The 15,245-nt window shown below is 35.9% G+C and overlaps 1 protein-coding gene across 1 annotated transcript; it reads left to right on the top strand.

The window, feature by feature from the left end:
- The first annotated feature begins 6,319 nt into the window (after positions 1-6,319).
- LOC110798424 (CASP-like protein 5B2) lies at positions 6,320-14,846 on the top strand. Its single transcript, XM_022003596.2, has 3 exons — positions 6,320-6,687; positions 13,180-13,312; positions 14,485-14,846. The coding sequence occupies exons 1-3, from the start codon at positions 6,557-6,559 to the stop codon at positions 14,680-14,682; spliced, it is 462 nt and encodes a 153-aa protein (XP_021859288.1). The 5' UTR covers positions 6,320-6,556; the 3' UTR covers positions 14,683-14,846.
- Positions 14,847-15,245: the final 399 nt, after the last annotated feature.

Below are 15,245 nucleotides of genomic sequence, written 5' to 3'. Positions count from 1 at the left end.
GGAATATCAGGAATATGATCATCACCCTCTTATTATATTATATTATGGAGTAGGGGAAGAGATTATATCCTTCATCAAACTTATATCTTCTTTGTGCCCTTACTACCAACGAATGGCTAATTTCCCTGGTCTTGGTGGGCCTGGCCCCCTACGAAATTTTCCATATTGTGGTTTTTATTCCAACTCCCATAAAATTTGAGTATAATTGTATATATTTTATTTTATATTGCTTAATATTTTTACTTGTCTCCCCTCATAAAAATTTTCAAGATCCACATGTGCCCCACTTTTTGTTTCCCTTTAAATATTGTAGTAGATATCATGATCTATGATTAGACTTGAAAAACGATTTATTTAGAAAAGTTTTGGATAAGATCAATTCATTTCGGGTTATTTTTGGTAACTCCTACTTCAGGCTGGATATGGATTTGGCCCGGGTCCATTCTGGTACAATTCGTTTCATGCATGGTCCGGTCGGGTTTGGTACCAGTTAAGATTCTGGTCTCGGGTAGGGTCATATCGAGTTAGTTCACACGGATCGAATTTTACGGGTTTGTTGGTTTACAGCATTGCCAGCATGCTGATCAATCATTCCACGTAAGCAATGCAGCCATACATCAACACAGCAACAACAGCAACAACCACATCAATGCTCTAAAGTCCAAGCAAGCTTCTAGAAGATTTCCTAACTGATTTCCCTTGAAATCAGGAGGTTGTTAGAGCTGCATATTTATGATTCATGTAATGATATCTTGTGTATAACCTGAGGTGTACAAGCCAAGCATTCCTATTGGTTTAAACACATCACTAAATGTAGCTAGCAAAGCTGTATATATACTGATTGATCATTGTAATACATTTCAACATTCAATAATACAAACATTCTCTCTTTCTCTTAATCTTTTCTAAGACAGAATTCATCCTAGAAGGAGAATTCTGACATGGTATCAGAGCATTATCAATAGATCCTGCTCAAATTTTCCGCAAAATCTCTTTCTATTCTCTGATTAATCAGCCAGCTTGATTCAGATTGTTTCAATCAGCTGATTTGCTTGATCAATTTCTTGAATTGTTCGAGGTTTTTTGTTTTAGTTTGATTCAAATTCTTGAAAATTTACTCAAGAATCTCAAATTTCACTATGCCTGATCAAGAAGAACCTTCAATCAATCCTAATTCAGCTTACTACTTAAGCAACAATGATCTTAATGCATCCAAGTTAGTCAGCATCATCTTCGATGGAAAATGCTTCAATGACTGGAAAAGGTCTATGATGATAGCACTCTCAGCAAGAAACAAACTATGTTTTGTTGATGGAAGCCTCAACCAACCAGCTTCAAACTCTGCAAATTTCAGAATATGGAACAGGTGCAATGATTTGGTGATTTCCTGGATTTTAGCTTCATTAGAACCTTCTATTGCTAGAAGTGTGTTGTATCTTAAAACAGCTAGAGAGATATGGTTGGATTTAGGGGAAAGATTTTGTCAATCATCAGGACCACAGCTTTTCTCAGTACAACAGAAGCTATATGACTTGAATCAGGAAGATGATGAACAGATTTCAAGTTTTTTCACTAAGATTAAGTTGTTATGGGACCAACTTGATGGCCTAGATCCTTTACCATCTTGTGTTTGCACAGGTTGTAATTGCACTCTAACTCAGAAACTTCTGAAGTCTCAACAGGATCAAAGACTTATTCAATTCTTGATGAAATTGAACGAAAAGTATGATCATTCCAAAAGCACCATTCTGATGATGACACCTTTGCCAACAATATCAAGAGCTTATGGACTTCTTCTTCAAGAAGAGCAACATAAAGAAGTCAACAGCAGTAGAAGTCATGGTTTGGAATCTACAATTTTTGCTGCCAGAAAATTCACTGAAAATAAAGCATACAAGCCACAATATACTTCATCTTTTGGTTCACAGAATCTGAGTGGAGGAAATACTTCAAGAAACTTCACTTACACAAGGAATAGCTTATACTGTGAACACTGCAAAATGAAAAACCACACAGTTGACAAGTGTTGGAAATTACATGGCTATCCTAAAGATTTTAAGGGAAAAGGAAAAAGAGTGGCAGCTGCTGCACACTTAGAAGAATTTGCTGAAAAGGATGCAACAGGAAATGCAGAACAAGGCACTGTCCATGCAACTTTTACTCAAGAACAATATGATCAACTGATGAATTTTCTAAATAATCAGAAGGTTGCTAATCAAGCTGAACATAATGGCTCTAGTTCTCTTGGCTTAGCAACCAGCACTCATTTGAGAGGTACTTTCTGTCTTTTGTCTAATTTCAAAACTAAGTGGATATTAGACAGTGGGGCAAGTGATCACATGTGCTCAGATTTGGCTATGTTCAGTAGTATTGAATCAGTAAATGATAAATTGCACACTATCACCATTCCTGATGGCACAGAACTCACAGTTACACATAAAGGAGAAGTTGATCTAGGCACAATCATTCTGAAAGGTGTACTGCATGTTCCAGGGTTCCAGTTCAATTTAATTTCTGTTTCCAAGCTGTGCTGTGATGATCAATGTTCAATATCATTTACAACTAATGAATGTTTTGCACAGGACCTTTCCAAGAACAAGCATACTCTGCTTGGTAGATTGGACAAAGGCCTATACAGTTTCAATAAAGATTTGCTAAATTCTGACAACAATTCAATGATCAATAATCAAGCTCTCTCAACTGTGTCTAAAGTGGAAGAAGCAAAATTATGGCACCTTAGACTTGGATATATGTCATTTGGAAAAATAAAGAATATCAGAGGAGTTGATGTTAAAGGATGTTTAGCTGAGTGTTTTTGTCAGATATGCCCCTTAGCTAAACAGTCCAGATTTCCCTTTTCTGTAAGCAGCATTAAAACAGTTCAACCTTTTGAGTTGTTACATATAGATGTTTGGGGTCCCTACTCTGTGTATGATACTACTAAATGTAATCAATTCCTCACCATTGTGGATGATTACACCAGGATGACCTGGACTCATTTAATGAGAAATAAGACTGATTCTGTCAAAATAATGCATGATTTTCTTTTGTATGTTGAGAATCAGTTTGGTTATACAGTTAAGCAAATCAGATCTGATAATGCTCTTGACTTAACTGAAGGAGATATGAGACTTCTGTTTTTAAAAAGAGGCATTGTTCATCAAAAGAGCTGTAGTTATACACCACAGCAAAATGGTGTTGTTGAAAGAAAACACAAACACCTTTTGGAGACTGCAAGGGCTCTTTCTTTTCAATCCAAACTCCCTGATAAATACTGGAGTGATTGTGTTCTCACTGCCACCTATTTGATCAATAGGATGCCATTGAAAAGTATTAATTTCATCACTCCTTATGAAAGATTGTTTCATAAACCACCTGATCTGTCTCATTTGAGGGTGTTTGGATGTCTATGTTTCATCAGCACTCCTACCATTCATAGGTCAAAGTTTGATCCTAGAGCAGTTCCATGTGTGTTGCTTGGTTATCCTCCACATCAAAAAGCTTATAAGGTCCTTAACCTTGTCACAAAGAAATTTGTTGTGACTAGAGACATTATTTTTCATGAACATCACTTCCCTTTTCATTTTTCAACTACACCTGATCTAGCCTATTCTAATCATTTTTTCTTACGTGTTGTTACACCTTATACTTTAGAATTGTGTTCAACAGATATCTCTCAACCCCATCCACATACTTATACTGATTCTCCTTCACAAACTCTTTCAGAAACCAATCAACAATCTTCTAGTACACCCTTATCTTCTACACCAGACACATACAATTCTACCTCACCAACAAACCATGTCTCACCAACACATAGTCCACCAACACCAAGAAAATCCACTAGACCCTCCAAACCTCCATCTCACTTGAAAGATTTTGTTTGTCAAAAGCTTACCAGACACTGGTGCAATTTAGTTGCTTATGACAGTTTACCTATGCATCACAAAATGTTAGTTGCTGCTCATATGGAGTTAATTGAACCAACTACTTATTCTGAAGCAGCAAAGAATTCTCAGTGGATTGAAGCTATGGACAAGGAAATCACAGCTCTCCAAAACAATAAAACATGGGATTTTGTTCTGCTTCCTAAAGGAAAGAAGGCAATTGGTTCTAAGTGGGTCTACAGAATAAAGAAAAATGCTGATGGATCAGTTGAAAGATATAAGGCTAGGTTGGTTGCTAAGGGTTTTACCCAAAAATATGGCATAGATTACCATGAAACTTTCTCTCCTGTGGTAAAAATGTCCACTGTCAGATGTTTGATTAGTCTTGCTGCTAGCAGAAACTGGAAATTGTTTCAGCTGGACATAAACAATGCTTTTCTCCATGGCACACTTGATGAAGAGGTTTACATGAAGGTGCCTGAAGGCGTGACAGCTCCTCCTGGTTTTGTTTGCAAACTTAATAAATCTCTATATGGTCTTAAGCAGGCATCAAGACAGTGGTTTGCTAGACTCCACCAAGAACTCAAGTCTCAAGGTTTTCACCAATCCAAGAATGACTATTCATTGTTTATTAAGAACACTTCATCAGATATCACTGTGGTTGCAGTTTATGTTGATGATATCATCATCACTAGGTCTAATGAATCTGTCATTACTGATCTAAAGAACCATCTTCACCATATATACTTTTAGCATCAAAGATCTTGGTGTTCTTAATTTCTTCCTTGGGATTGAAGTCAGTCATACAACTGAAGGATACATTCTCACACAGAAGAAGTATACCAAAGAGTTACTTCAAGATTGTGAGTTGGATATATCTAAGCCTGCTGTCACCCCCTTTCCACTCAATCTTAAGCTCTCTAATGAAGGTGAAGATTATCCCAATGCTGAACTCTACAGGTGCTATGTAGGGAAACTGAATTTTCTAACTCATACTAGACCTGATATATCTTTTGCTGTTCAAACTCTCAGCCAATTCATGCATTCTCCCAAGTACCAGCATATTGATGCTCTCTCTCACACTCTTAGATATATTAATAGCACTGCTGGTCAAGGGATTTTGTTGAAAGCAACTGACAAACTTACTCTCCAAGCATTTTCTGATTCAGACTGGGCTGCTTGCCCTACTACAAGAAGATCTGTCACAGGGTATGTTCTTCTTCTAGGCAACTCACCTATCAGTTGGAAATCCAAGAAGCAATCTACTATTTCTAAGAGTTCCTCTGAAGCTGAGTATAGAGCAATGTCTCATGCTGCTAGTGAAGTGACTTGGATCATTCGTTTACTTGAAGAACTAGGTGTCACTGATCTCAAGCCAGTTGTTCTGCATTGTGACAACCAATCTGCCATACACATAGCTACCAATCCCATCTTTCATGAAAGGACAAAACACATTGAAGTGGATTGTCATTTCACTAGGGATAAGGTATTGGATGGTTTACTCCAATTAAGTTATCTTCCCACTCAAAATCAGCTTGCTGATCTCTTCACTAAATTCCTTCCTGGTGCTCAACACAGAAATCTATCTAGCAAACTAGGCATGGTTCATACCTTCCCTGTGTCTAGTTTGAGGGGGGGTGTTGGTTTACAGCATTGCCAGCATGCTGATCAATCATTCCACGTAAGCAATGCAGCCATACATCAGCACAGCAACAACAGCAACAGCCACATCAATGCTCTAAAGTCCAAGCAAGCTTCTAGAAGATTTCCTAACTGATTTCCCTTGAAATCAGGAGGTTGTTAGAGCTGCATATTTATGATTCATGTAATGATATCTTGTGTATAACCTGAGGTGTACAAACCAAGCATTCCTATTGGTTTAAACACATCACTAAATGTAGCTAGCAAAGCTGTATATATACTGATTGATCATTGAAATACATTTCAACATTCAATAATACAAACATTCTCTCTTTCTCTTAATCTTTTCTAAGACAGAATTCATCCTAGAAGGAGAATTCTGACAGGGTTAGTTAGGTTTTTTTTTCGGATTAGATCGTTTTTGGGTTAGATTAGGTCATGATATAGAAAACTAGCTAATAACTGGGGCCGAACGATTTGGGTCAATTCGGTTTGGTTATTTTGGTTCGGGTCAATTCGGTTCAGTTATTCTGGTTCGGGTTGATTCAGTTCGGTTACTTGATTTGAGTCAATTCGGGTATCTGGTCATATCAATTTCAGATGTGTTTCGGTTTTAGTTCAGATCACTTTTGGATTTTGGGTTAACTTTGGTTCAAAATCAAGTAACGAATCGGGTTAATCGTATTTGTCCGTTTTACCAGGTCCATCTATGATAATATGATGTATAATATGTTCGATGGTCAAAGAATAAAAACGACTGTAATTATTAATATTATTATATCCACAATTTTAATTTCACAATTCCTTCATTTTTTTCACTACTTTTTCCATCCCCAATTCAACAATTACCAGAACAAACCTCACAAAAATCTCACACCTTCTTTCACCATTTCCAATTTTGTCGATTGAGTACAACATTGTTGAAGAACCGACTTTTTTGTTTGTTTGAGATGAGGAATTTCGAAATCTAGGCTACTTTTTCTGGGTGGGTTGAGTGGAGGAGAGAGAAAGATAGTGTGGAAGACGAGATGAAGGATGTAGTAGGAAGTCCAGGGACCAAGACTGGATTAATGTTAAGAGTTGGGCAGTGTGGATTTGCTGCTGCTTCAATTGGTTTTATGGCTTTAGCTGCTGGATTCTCCTCCTACACTGCTTTCTGGTATACATCCATTCTTCACTTTTTTTCTTTTTCTGGCTTAATTTAGGGTTTGATGTAACTCGAGGTTAATGCTTGAGTGCTTGTTCAACTTAGTTCATTGTTTTGAAATCTTGTTTGATTATACTAATTGCGGTTTCATTGTCAAATAATGAATGTATTTAAATGTGTTAGGACTTAGGACTTGTAATGCCATGTTTTGTGCTTATCATGGAGGTTGTAGTTCGTGGAGGGAAAAATTCTGGGGATTGGTATGGTCTTAATGCCGCGGTTAGCTTCTTAATGGTGAAGGTGGAATACATTAAGGATATTAGAAATTGTCATGGAAAATATATGTCTTATAGCTAGCGGCGAAAATTTGGCTTCTACTGGATAATATGAAATTTATACCTCACAAATAAATAATATTTTGTGGATAAACAAACAACCCTTCTGAAGTAAATAATAAATGTAACGTAAGAAAAATAAGTTTTTCTTAAAAAACTAAGATTTTATGATGTGTATTGAATTCTACACTACAACTTAAGCGTTATATAATCACATAAGTGCTAAATTAGGAATGCTAAATAAGGAATGTTCTCTAAAAAACAATGACGCACATTATTTACTTTCCTACAGCTCCTCTTGCTCTATGATTAATGCTTCCCCACAAAATAGGGAGAGAATTAATCTCACAACCAATAACACTTATTAGTTATTTCTACAATATGGGTATGCCTAACAAACAAACTAATCAAGGGATTTCTCTGATGTAGTCTCTCTTAGAGCTTTCACTAAAACGGGTGTGTGTTTATAGAACCAATTCTATCCCTCGTGCTTCTTGTTCCTTTACATTAATTTCATTCTCTTCCACTTAATTTTCCACTAATCTTGCCCCAATCTTTGCCCTAAGTTCTTTTTGGTTCTCAAAATGTAGCTCCAAGTTTACCATACTTACTAGTTGTTATGTACTTCCTCCGTTCTTATTTAGATGACATAATTTTTTTTGTCACGTTTGCCAATGCAATATTTCAACCATTAATATCCTTAATTAACAATGGGTAAAAATTATAAATCTATACAATGAGACGATTATAACACGACCCCACATGACTATATTTTTCTTAAGTATAAATCACAATTGATAGTTAAAGTAAATTATATGAATAGTGTCAAAAGTCAGATTGTGTCATTTAAAACAGGATGGAGGAAGTATGATTATGTTAAATATATACGATGCAGTAATAAATACTTTAAACAAAGTAAATGTTTCTAATTTTGATCAGTACAATCATGCATTATTAAAAAAAATCCTGTTTATTATCATGGATGGAAGGTAGTGAGGGTGGATGCATGGTTATTGTTAAATACAACTTCTTTTTGTATTATAGAGGTCTAATTCATTGTGTACAAACAGTTGAACATGTTAGAACTTAGAAGTTAGAACTCTTCTTAGCCATTAGATAAGCAAAGATGAAAGAATGAAGCATTGAAAAGAAATTTGAAAATTTCCTTGGAACTTAGTTGGAGTTTCCTTCTGTTAGAAATGTTAGAAATGTAAGGCCGGAGTTCACTTCTACGGTAGGGTTACGTTGGTCAACTTCTTGCCTTTGCTCTCTGATGTGCAATTGTTAGGCTCTGTTCTCTTCACCTTATTTCACTTATTTCAGGTCTAATAAGATAAGATAAAATAAGGTCAATAAGTTCAGATAAGATAATATAGATAAGTTTTTATAAGATAAGATAAGATAAGATAAGATAAGATAAGGGTCAATAAGTTCAAACGATACTTTTTATAACTTCCAATAAGGGCCAATAAGATAAGATAATTCAGGTGAAGAGAACGGTACCTTAGTCATCTTTGTATAACAAGAAAATGTTTCTCCCACCTCCCACCTCCCACAGTAAATGCTGACAGTGGACTGGCTTAGTGCTGATGAAATCACCATTTAGGTCATATCTTGGGGGTGGGGTGAATTTGGTAACCCTCACAGTGTCGTTTGGATTTCTTCTCGTAACATGGCCATACTATTTGATTCTTGTCCCTCGCGTTCTACTATCTGCATAAATTTCTGAAACCCCATCTTGTCTGTTGTCTTATTCTTGATTTTATCTTTTCTAATACGGTTGGAAAATCCAATGGAACTTCCTCATCTCTGCCACCATCAGATTTTCACTTTTCCGTACATATTTCTACTTATTAGAAATTGGTCTTGAGATAAGTACATTAAGTAGCAACCATCTTAAGCCTCTGAAATTATACTAATATTTTCATTTCTAGCCTACTGTCGTGCATTATTGATTCCTGGTATTTAAAATACTATATCTTGGGTAACATTTATCTCTATTTTTATTGTTTTGGTTTATAAAGCCAGAGATGTTAGTATGTTACCTTCGTTTTTATCCAAAAGTCTAAACCTATATTCCAAATGTTGTCTTAGTAGTTATACTTTTAGACCTTTGACATTCAGATGGCTCTCCGAAGTTCTACCTTGTCATTGAAGCTTTCACTTGTCACATCTAGCAAAGCCATGTTTTTAACAAATAACATCATGGCTTTCTGTCTATGATTGACTTATATTGTTTTGTAGCGCCATGAGTTACTTTGTTATTTACTCTTTCATAGACCATCTTAAGTAGTCAAAACATATGTAGTGGAATCCCTTTAGCAGTTTCGCCTCAAAAACCCTCCATGGCTCCATAGGTACTCTGTCATAACTCAAGCCTCTTCAAACCAAGTAAAGATTCTTATTATGAGGTACTCCCTAATGTTTCTTAAGATAACGTCTGTTATGAAGTTACCAGCATGAAACTAAGTTGGTTCCCTACGTAGAACTATAAAAGTTCCCTTTTTCTTTCAGCTTTTCCCATAAATCTATCATGTATTCATGTTACAGTTTTCCTTTTTGTTAATGGAACTGTAAGTACTTTCTCCACTCCAGAACTTTATTGAAATTTAATTTGTTGCCATCCCATAATACTTTCAATGCTACTTTCACAATGAATAAAAAATCATTGAAAATTTGAATCAATGAATTTGACAAGCATCCTTTGCAGCACGGTAATGCAAACAGTAATGCAGACAGGAAAATGTTGACAAAATTTTAAATTCTTTTTTGTTTTTGCAAATTATTTATGCCGTAGTCTATAGTAGATGAACACTATCATTGTGACTATTTTCTCTGACCCATCATTGACATGTAAATGTACTCGTTGTCCACTATTCCTATAAAGCCAGATAGAAAAAGTTACTAACAACCAATGACCCTACACCATGTGGACCACATAAGCAAAGGCATAGAGTAATTTTGAATTAAGAAGGGGGGGGGGGGGGGGATAAGTACTGCTTGGATAACAACTGTACAGACTCAAAGGCAGCCTTCTTGGGAGTTGCAGATACAGAGAACAGCTTTGTAGAGAGGGCTGGTGAGTCTAAGCAATAGAAGTATAGTTCGTGGATACTGCAACAGCAGTTGTGAGATGTTTGTCGTTGGTGGCCAGAGTGATGCGAGATGATCTATATAGACCAGGGTTTATAAGAAGAGAGGGACTTGGATCAACAAAGATCTTGGATATTTGTATGCACGATTTTAAAAAAATATTGTTTTGGGCATAGGAGGAGTTTAAATTTTACTTGCATCTCAAAATGTTAAACAGTTGAGCCTGCATCATTGTAGATGTTTCAAACAGCGTAATGCTCGAATAGCAGGTTTCCGTTTTGCATTTGACTCTTACCTGTTTTAAAGCATATTTCAGTGTTTCCCTTTTCGGAAATGATGAAATATAACCCTATGGACGTTTCTGTGCTTCATAACAAGCATGTGTTAGGGAAGGCTATTTTATCTCTCCAATCCTCCCATTGAATAGAAATATTAAGAAAGGAAATTTGCTTGTCCAATAGAATTGTGTCCAGGTTGATAATAGGCGAGTAATAAGAGACAGAACACTTGCAGTATTTGAGGCCCTGTTCCATGTTCTGCCATTCTTAATATTGAATAATGTAATAGTAAGCGGTTGTATTTATTTATGTATTTAGTAACCTCCTGGAAATAGCGAATAATGTTATCCTTCATTAAAGAATGTAAATAGATATTTTTTCACACGCTTTTGCTAATTCCTACCCAAAAATTCTAGTATTGAAAGAATAACTCTGAGCCATGAATTATACCCTAACTCCAAGGGAAAATGTGTTGAGATTTTGGGTCTTCCAAACAAATAAGGAAAATTTGATGCTAAAGTTGTGAACAGTAGTATGTGACTGTAATGTGCTTTTGTAATCTGCAATTTTCTGGTTATGATTTTGTTCCTGGGAAGGAATTAAATCATGTGAAACTTACAGTGAATTCTGTTTTATACTGGATAGTTGGTCGGAACTGTCCAAACTTCTGACACTGCTTTTTGATTATCAAGTTCATTGCCAGCATTCTTTTTGCTGGAATTCCATGATAACCATAGGTTAAATAGTGAATCACGATCCTTTACCCCTCAAAAGGGTGCAATGTATTTCTCATTTTGGAACATGCAATTATATCCTGATTCTGATTGCTTATTGACTAAGGCTAAGTTCTTCTCACCTGAAATAAGGTTTGGGCTGATCTCATCTCATCTCCTGATTTAACCAAACTTTTACAATAACTGTATGTTAAGAAAAACATTATCAAGTGGGGTCTTGTTAGATTCTTCTTAATGTGTATTTTCCTAATAGCTCTATTTTCATAATTTGTACAAATACAGAATTAAAGGACTTTTCAGGTTTCTTCAGGTTTGATCTGATCTTTTTTTAATAAGAATATGTCATAAGTTCTTGAAACTTGAAAGAAGGTGAAAAGAACAAATCCTTACATAGGAGCCTATATAGCTGGTGGTACAATTAAATAATGCAGGCCTTAAAACATAGTTGCTGCAGAAGTAATGCATAGAACTTTTGTTCGAGAAAGATAGTTGGTTGATAAGGGTCCGATTGATGTTTCTGTATTTGAATTCTAACATACGAAGTATTAGACAAGTATCATAGTTCTTGTTATATATTGAAAATCTATATGAAGCCCAATTGTTGCTGTTTTCACTCTATTATCAATGAGTTTGTAATGCAACACTATGACTCTGTCTTGAAAAAAGCGTCAGAGCTTTTAATATTAGAAAAGAAAATCCAGAAGAAATTGTTTCATTTTCTTTCATAAATAATGTGACATTTCATGCTTGGTTTTTCTGCTGACATTAATCTCGAAGGTCTTTCTTATTTTATCGGGGAGGGGTGGGGGATAATTATTTCTGGAGAAATAGTGACATTTTTGTCGAATTGAAGATAATGTTTGTTTCTTTTTTGTGTTTTTTTCCTTATGTTACTTGTGTGTCTTCTCACTTGTGAACTGTCTTGGACATGATTGCTGCCAGATCTTACCCATTCATGATTTCACTGTCCTTGTGGTAACCAATTATCTCTTCTTATCCCTAGGATAAACTATTTGTTAGTTAATTGATTTTAGTATTTTATTTACTGTTAAGCACTTCCGAAGGTTCTGTGTAAAACATTATCTGTGATGGTGGCAGTGGTCCTCTTTTTGTACTAGATAGATAGTGCCTCAATCCTCTTTAGGTGCCTAATGAGTTGGTTTTGTGTCTCAGATCAGAGGTAATCAGAGGTATTCAACTGGTTTATGTGTCCTTATCATCTTTTGTGTTTCGCATTAACTGGTATTGTAGTACTTCTGAAAAGGTAAACTTACTCTCTTGATGGGATTTGAAAATGCAATAGATACAAGCAGCAGTTATTCCGCTATTAAGAAAGAGTTAAGAGTCAAAGTTCTCCTGAATCCATTTGTAGAATCATTCCCAAATAGAGGTAGCCACCTAGGTAAATAGGTAACACGATATGAGCGCCAGCACAGGCATAAGCAAACCCAGGCCTTAACAATATATGGAGAAGTTAATGTACATTCAGTCAATTTGGGAGTCTTAAAATGGGGATAAGGGAGTAGATGTCAAGAACGGGTATTTGCTCACGTTTGTGATGAATGTAGCTTTTGGTTGAACTCTATCCTTTTAAGTAAGGGTTGGCCCTATGTTTAATGTTCTATTAGATTGTCAAGTTCCTTCCGTATACCATCAACTTTTATATTTTCATAACAGTGCAAATGGTTCGTGGAGTGTTTGGTTACAGCTTCACTTGCTTGATACACATTTTATATGTAGACTATATCTATTTATGCTGCTAGAATATGCTGCATGGCAGGGACTTTCCTTTAAACTAGAGACACGTGTTTAGTCTTTTAGCATAAAAATACTGGCCCACTAACTTTAGGTGATATTAGCTTGTAACGTAGAGAACTCTCTGCGTCTCTTATTTTCCTTGTGTGCCGGTTCCTGTTAATATTGCTCAATTTTTACCAGAATCAGGGAATTCTATTACTCAATTCCTTTCTGTCTTACCAGGATGTTTCGTTTTCTTTCTTTGTAATTTGTGCACCTTTGGATATGTTTTCTTTGTACCATTCTAATAAATGTTATTTGGTTCAGTTATTTGATTGCATCTATGGGGCTTCAAGTGCTATGGAGCTTTGGACTTGCTTGTCTGGATGCCTATGCCTTGAGGATAAAGAAAGACATTCAGAGTCCAGTCTTAGTGAGCCTGTTTGTTGTTGGTGACTGGGTACGTAATCAATAGACTATTACTTCTTTTTTTTACTTATGTGCCTTTGCTGTGAATGATTCTAGTTAGACATAGAGATAGTTTTGCTTGTGATTTTTTTTCTTTTTTATTTGGGTCTCTTCTGGAGGCATATTTGAATTCTGATAATGGCTATGCTATAGCCAGCATGAATTTTGGTTATTGCCAGGCTCCATATAAGCAAATATAAACTTATACACTCGTAGCTAGCTCAGCAAAACGTCACAAATTCGGGGAATCTTAATGAATTCGTGTGTTATTTTATACGAAATGTTCTTTGTGAATGCTCATGGAGTCATGGTAAGGCACACCAAGGTCACCAACCACTGAATGTGTTTTTCTTCATTGATTTTCGACGGCTTATTACTACCTTTCTATATTAGTGGTGTGCATAAGCATTTACGTTGGATACCGTAGAAAATTACACACAAACTTATTAGTGTTATCTCAAGTTAATTTAGTCATTAGTTGAATAAACTGCAGCCTTAGTGTAAATAAGCATTCTATTGTTTCATATATAATTTACAAGAGTGTCAATTGTGATTCAAGATTTAAGCTCGTTGGATATTGTATGGAGCTAAAGATTTATTTGTTCCTTTGGCTTTGGGATATGATGGACTAAATCAAAATTGCTCTGAAACCCTCTTCGCTTCCTTTCCATGAAGTAGAAGATGGTTGTCCCGTTATCGTTTATGTTTCTCTCTGCAACTACAGGGGTAAGGTTGCCTACGTTTGACCCCCCCTACCCCGCTTGTTGCGGGAGCCTCTTTGAAGGCACTGGGGTAACGATAATGATGATTATATTTAAAAAATATTAAAAATCTTGCATTTGGTTAGGCATGGTTGCTTAACTGTAGATGCCAAAGATTTTTTTTCTTTGTGGTGCTTGCTGAATACTTTGTGTTATGTATATATGTTGCTACTTCCTGTTATTCCAAATAAACGTTCACTTTCCTATCAATTGAGAAAATTGATGTTTCTTGAGTAGTTAGAAAAAGATGGAATAAGTTTCACATTAGTAAGTTTCAATCAAGTAATTGAACCAATCATCCTTCAACTTGGAGCTGATCGTTTCATTTGAAATATATCACTTCTATGACTATATTTAGCATCAGCATGTTTAATTTTGACTGACAGTAGAATTTTGGTAGCAGGTGACAGCTACTTTATCGCTTGCGGCTGCATGCTCATCAGCAGGAATAGTTGTACTGTATGCCAACGATCTATCCCTGTGCAGAACAGAGCATCTTCCTTGTTTGAAGTACCAGTTGTCTGTAACATTTGCATTCATCACCTGGTTTCTTATTGCCTTGTCTTCATATCTTATGTTATGGATTTTGGCCTCTGTCTGAAATTTCAATTGACCAATTTGACGGTGGCTTGTAGTTGTGACATGATGATGAGTTCAGCGCTCTTTTATCTAATCTGTAAATGTGCCCATTATATTCTCTCATTGTAAGCTTCGACACCTTGTTGCGATGATTATATGTGCAGTGGTTCGAAAACTTCAACACGATTCTCCGATGCTTGCTCATCCATATTTGTTTTTTTTATTAGAAACAGCTCTGCAATCTCATTGCTGTTGTGATTACCTTGCGCAAAAGAACAAGAAATGGTTGCATCTGCATTTCTTGTAAAAAAAATCAGTTGTAGTTTGGTTCCTGGCCGTGTTTTCCATTTTCTATACTAGATTCAGGTTGTTGGATTCAGACGTTGATAACCTAGGTCATTATCAGTGTTTTCCACCAGCTTTTACCATTCGACGTGGCTTTACCCAAACAATCAAACATCTCCTCTATTAGTATTGCTCGATTGGAGGACCAACATACATCTATTTTAGCTTACAATTAATCCCAAAGTATATAGGCCTATATGAAATCCTAGAACGGATAGGGAAGGTAGCATATAGACTTGC

This window comes from Spinacia oleracea, chromosome 5, assembly GCF_020520425.1.
Source record: "Spinacia oleracea cultivar Varoflay chromosome 5, BTI_SOV_V1, whole genome shotgun sequence".
Lineage (NCBI taxonomy): Eukaryota > Viridiplantae > Streptophyta > Magnoliopsida > Caryophyllales > Amaranthaceae > Spinacia > Spinacia oleracea.
This window is presented reverse-complemented; position numbering and strand designations above follow the sequence as displayed.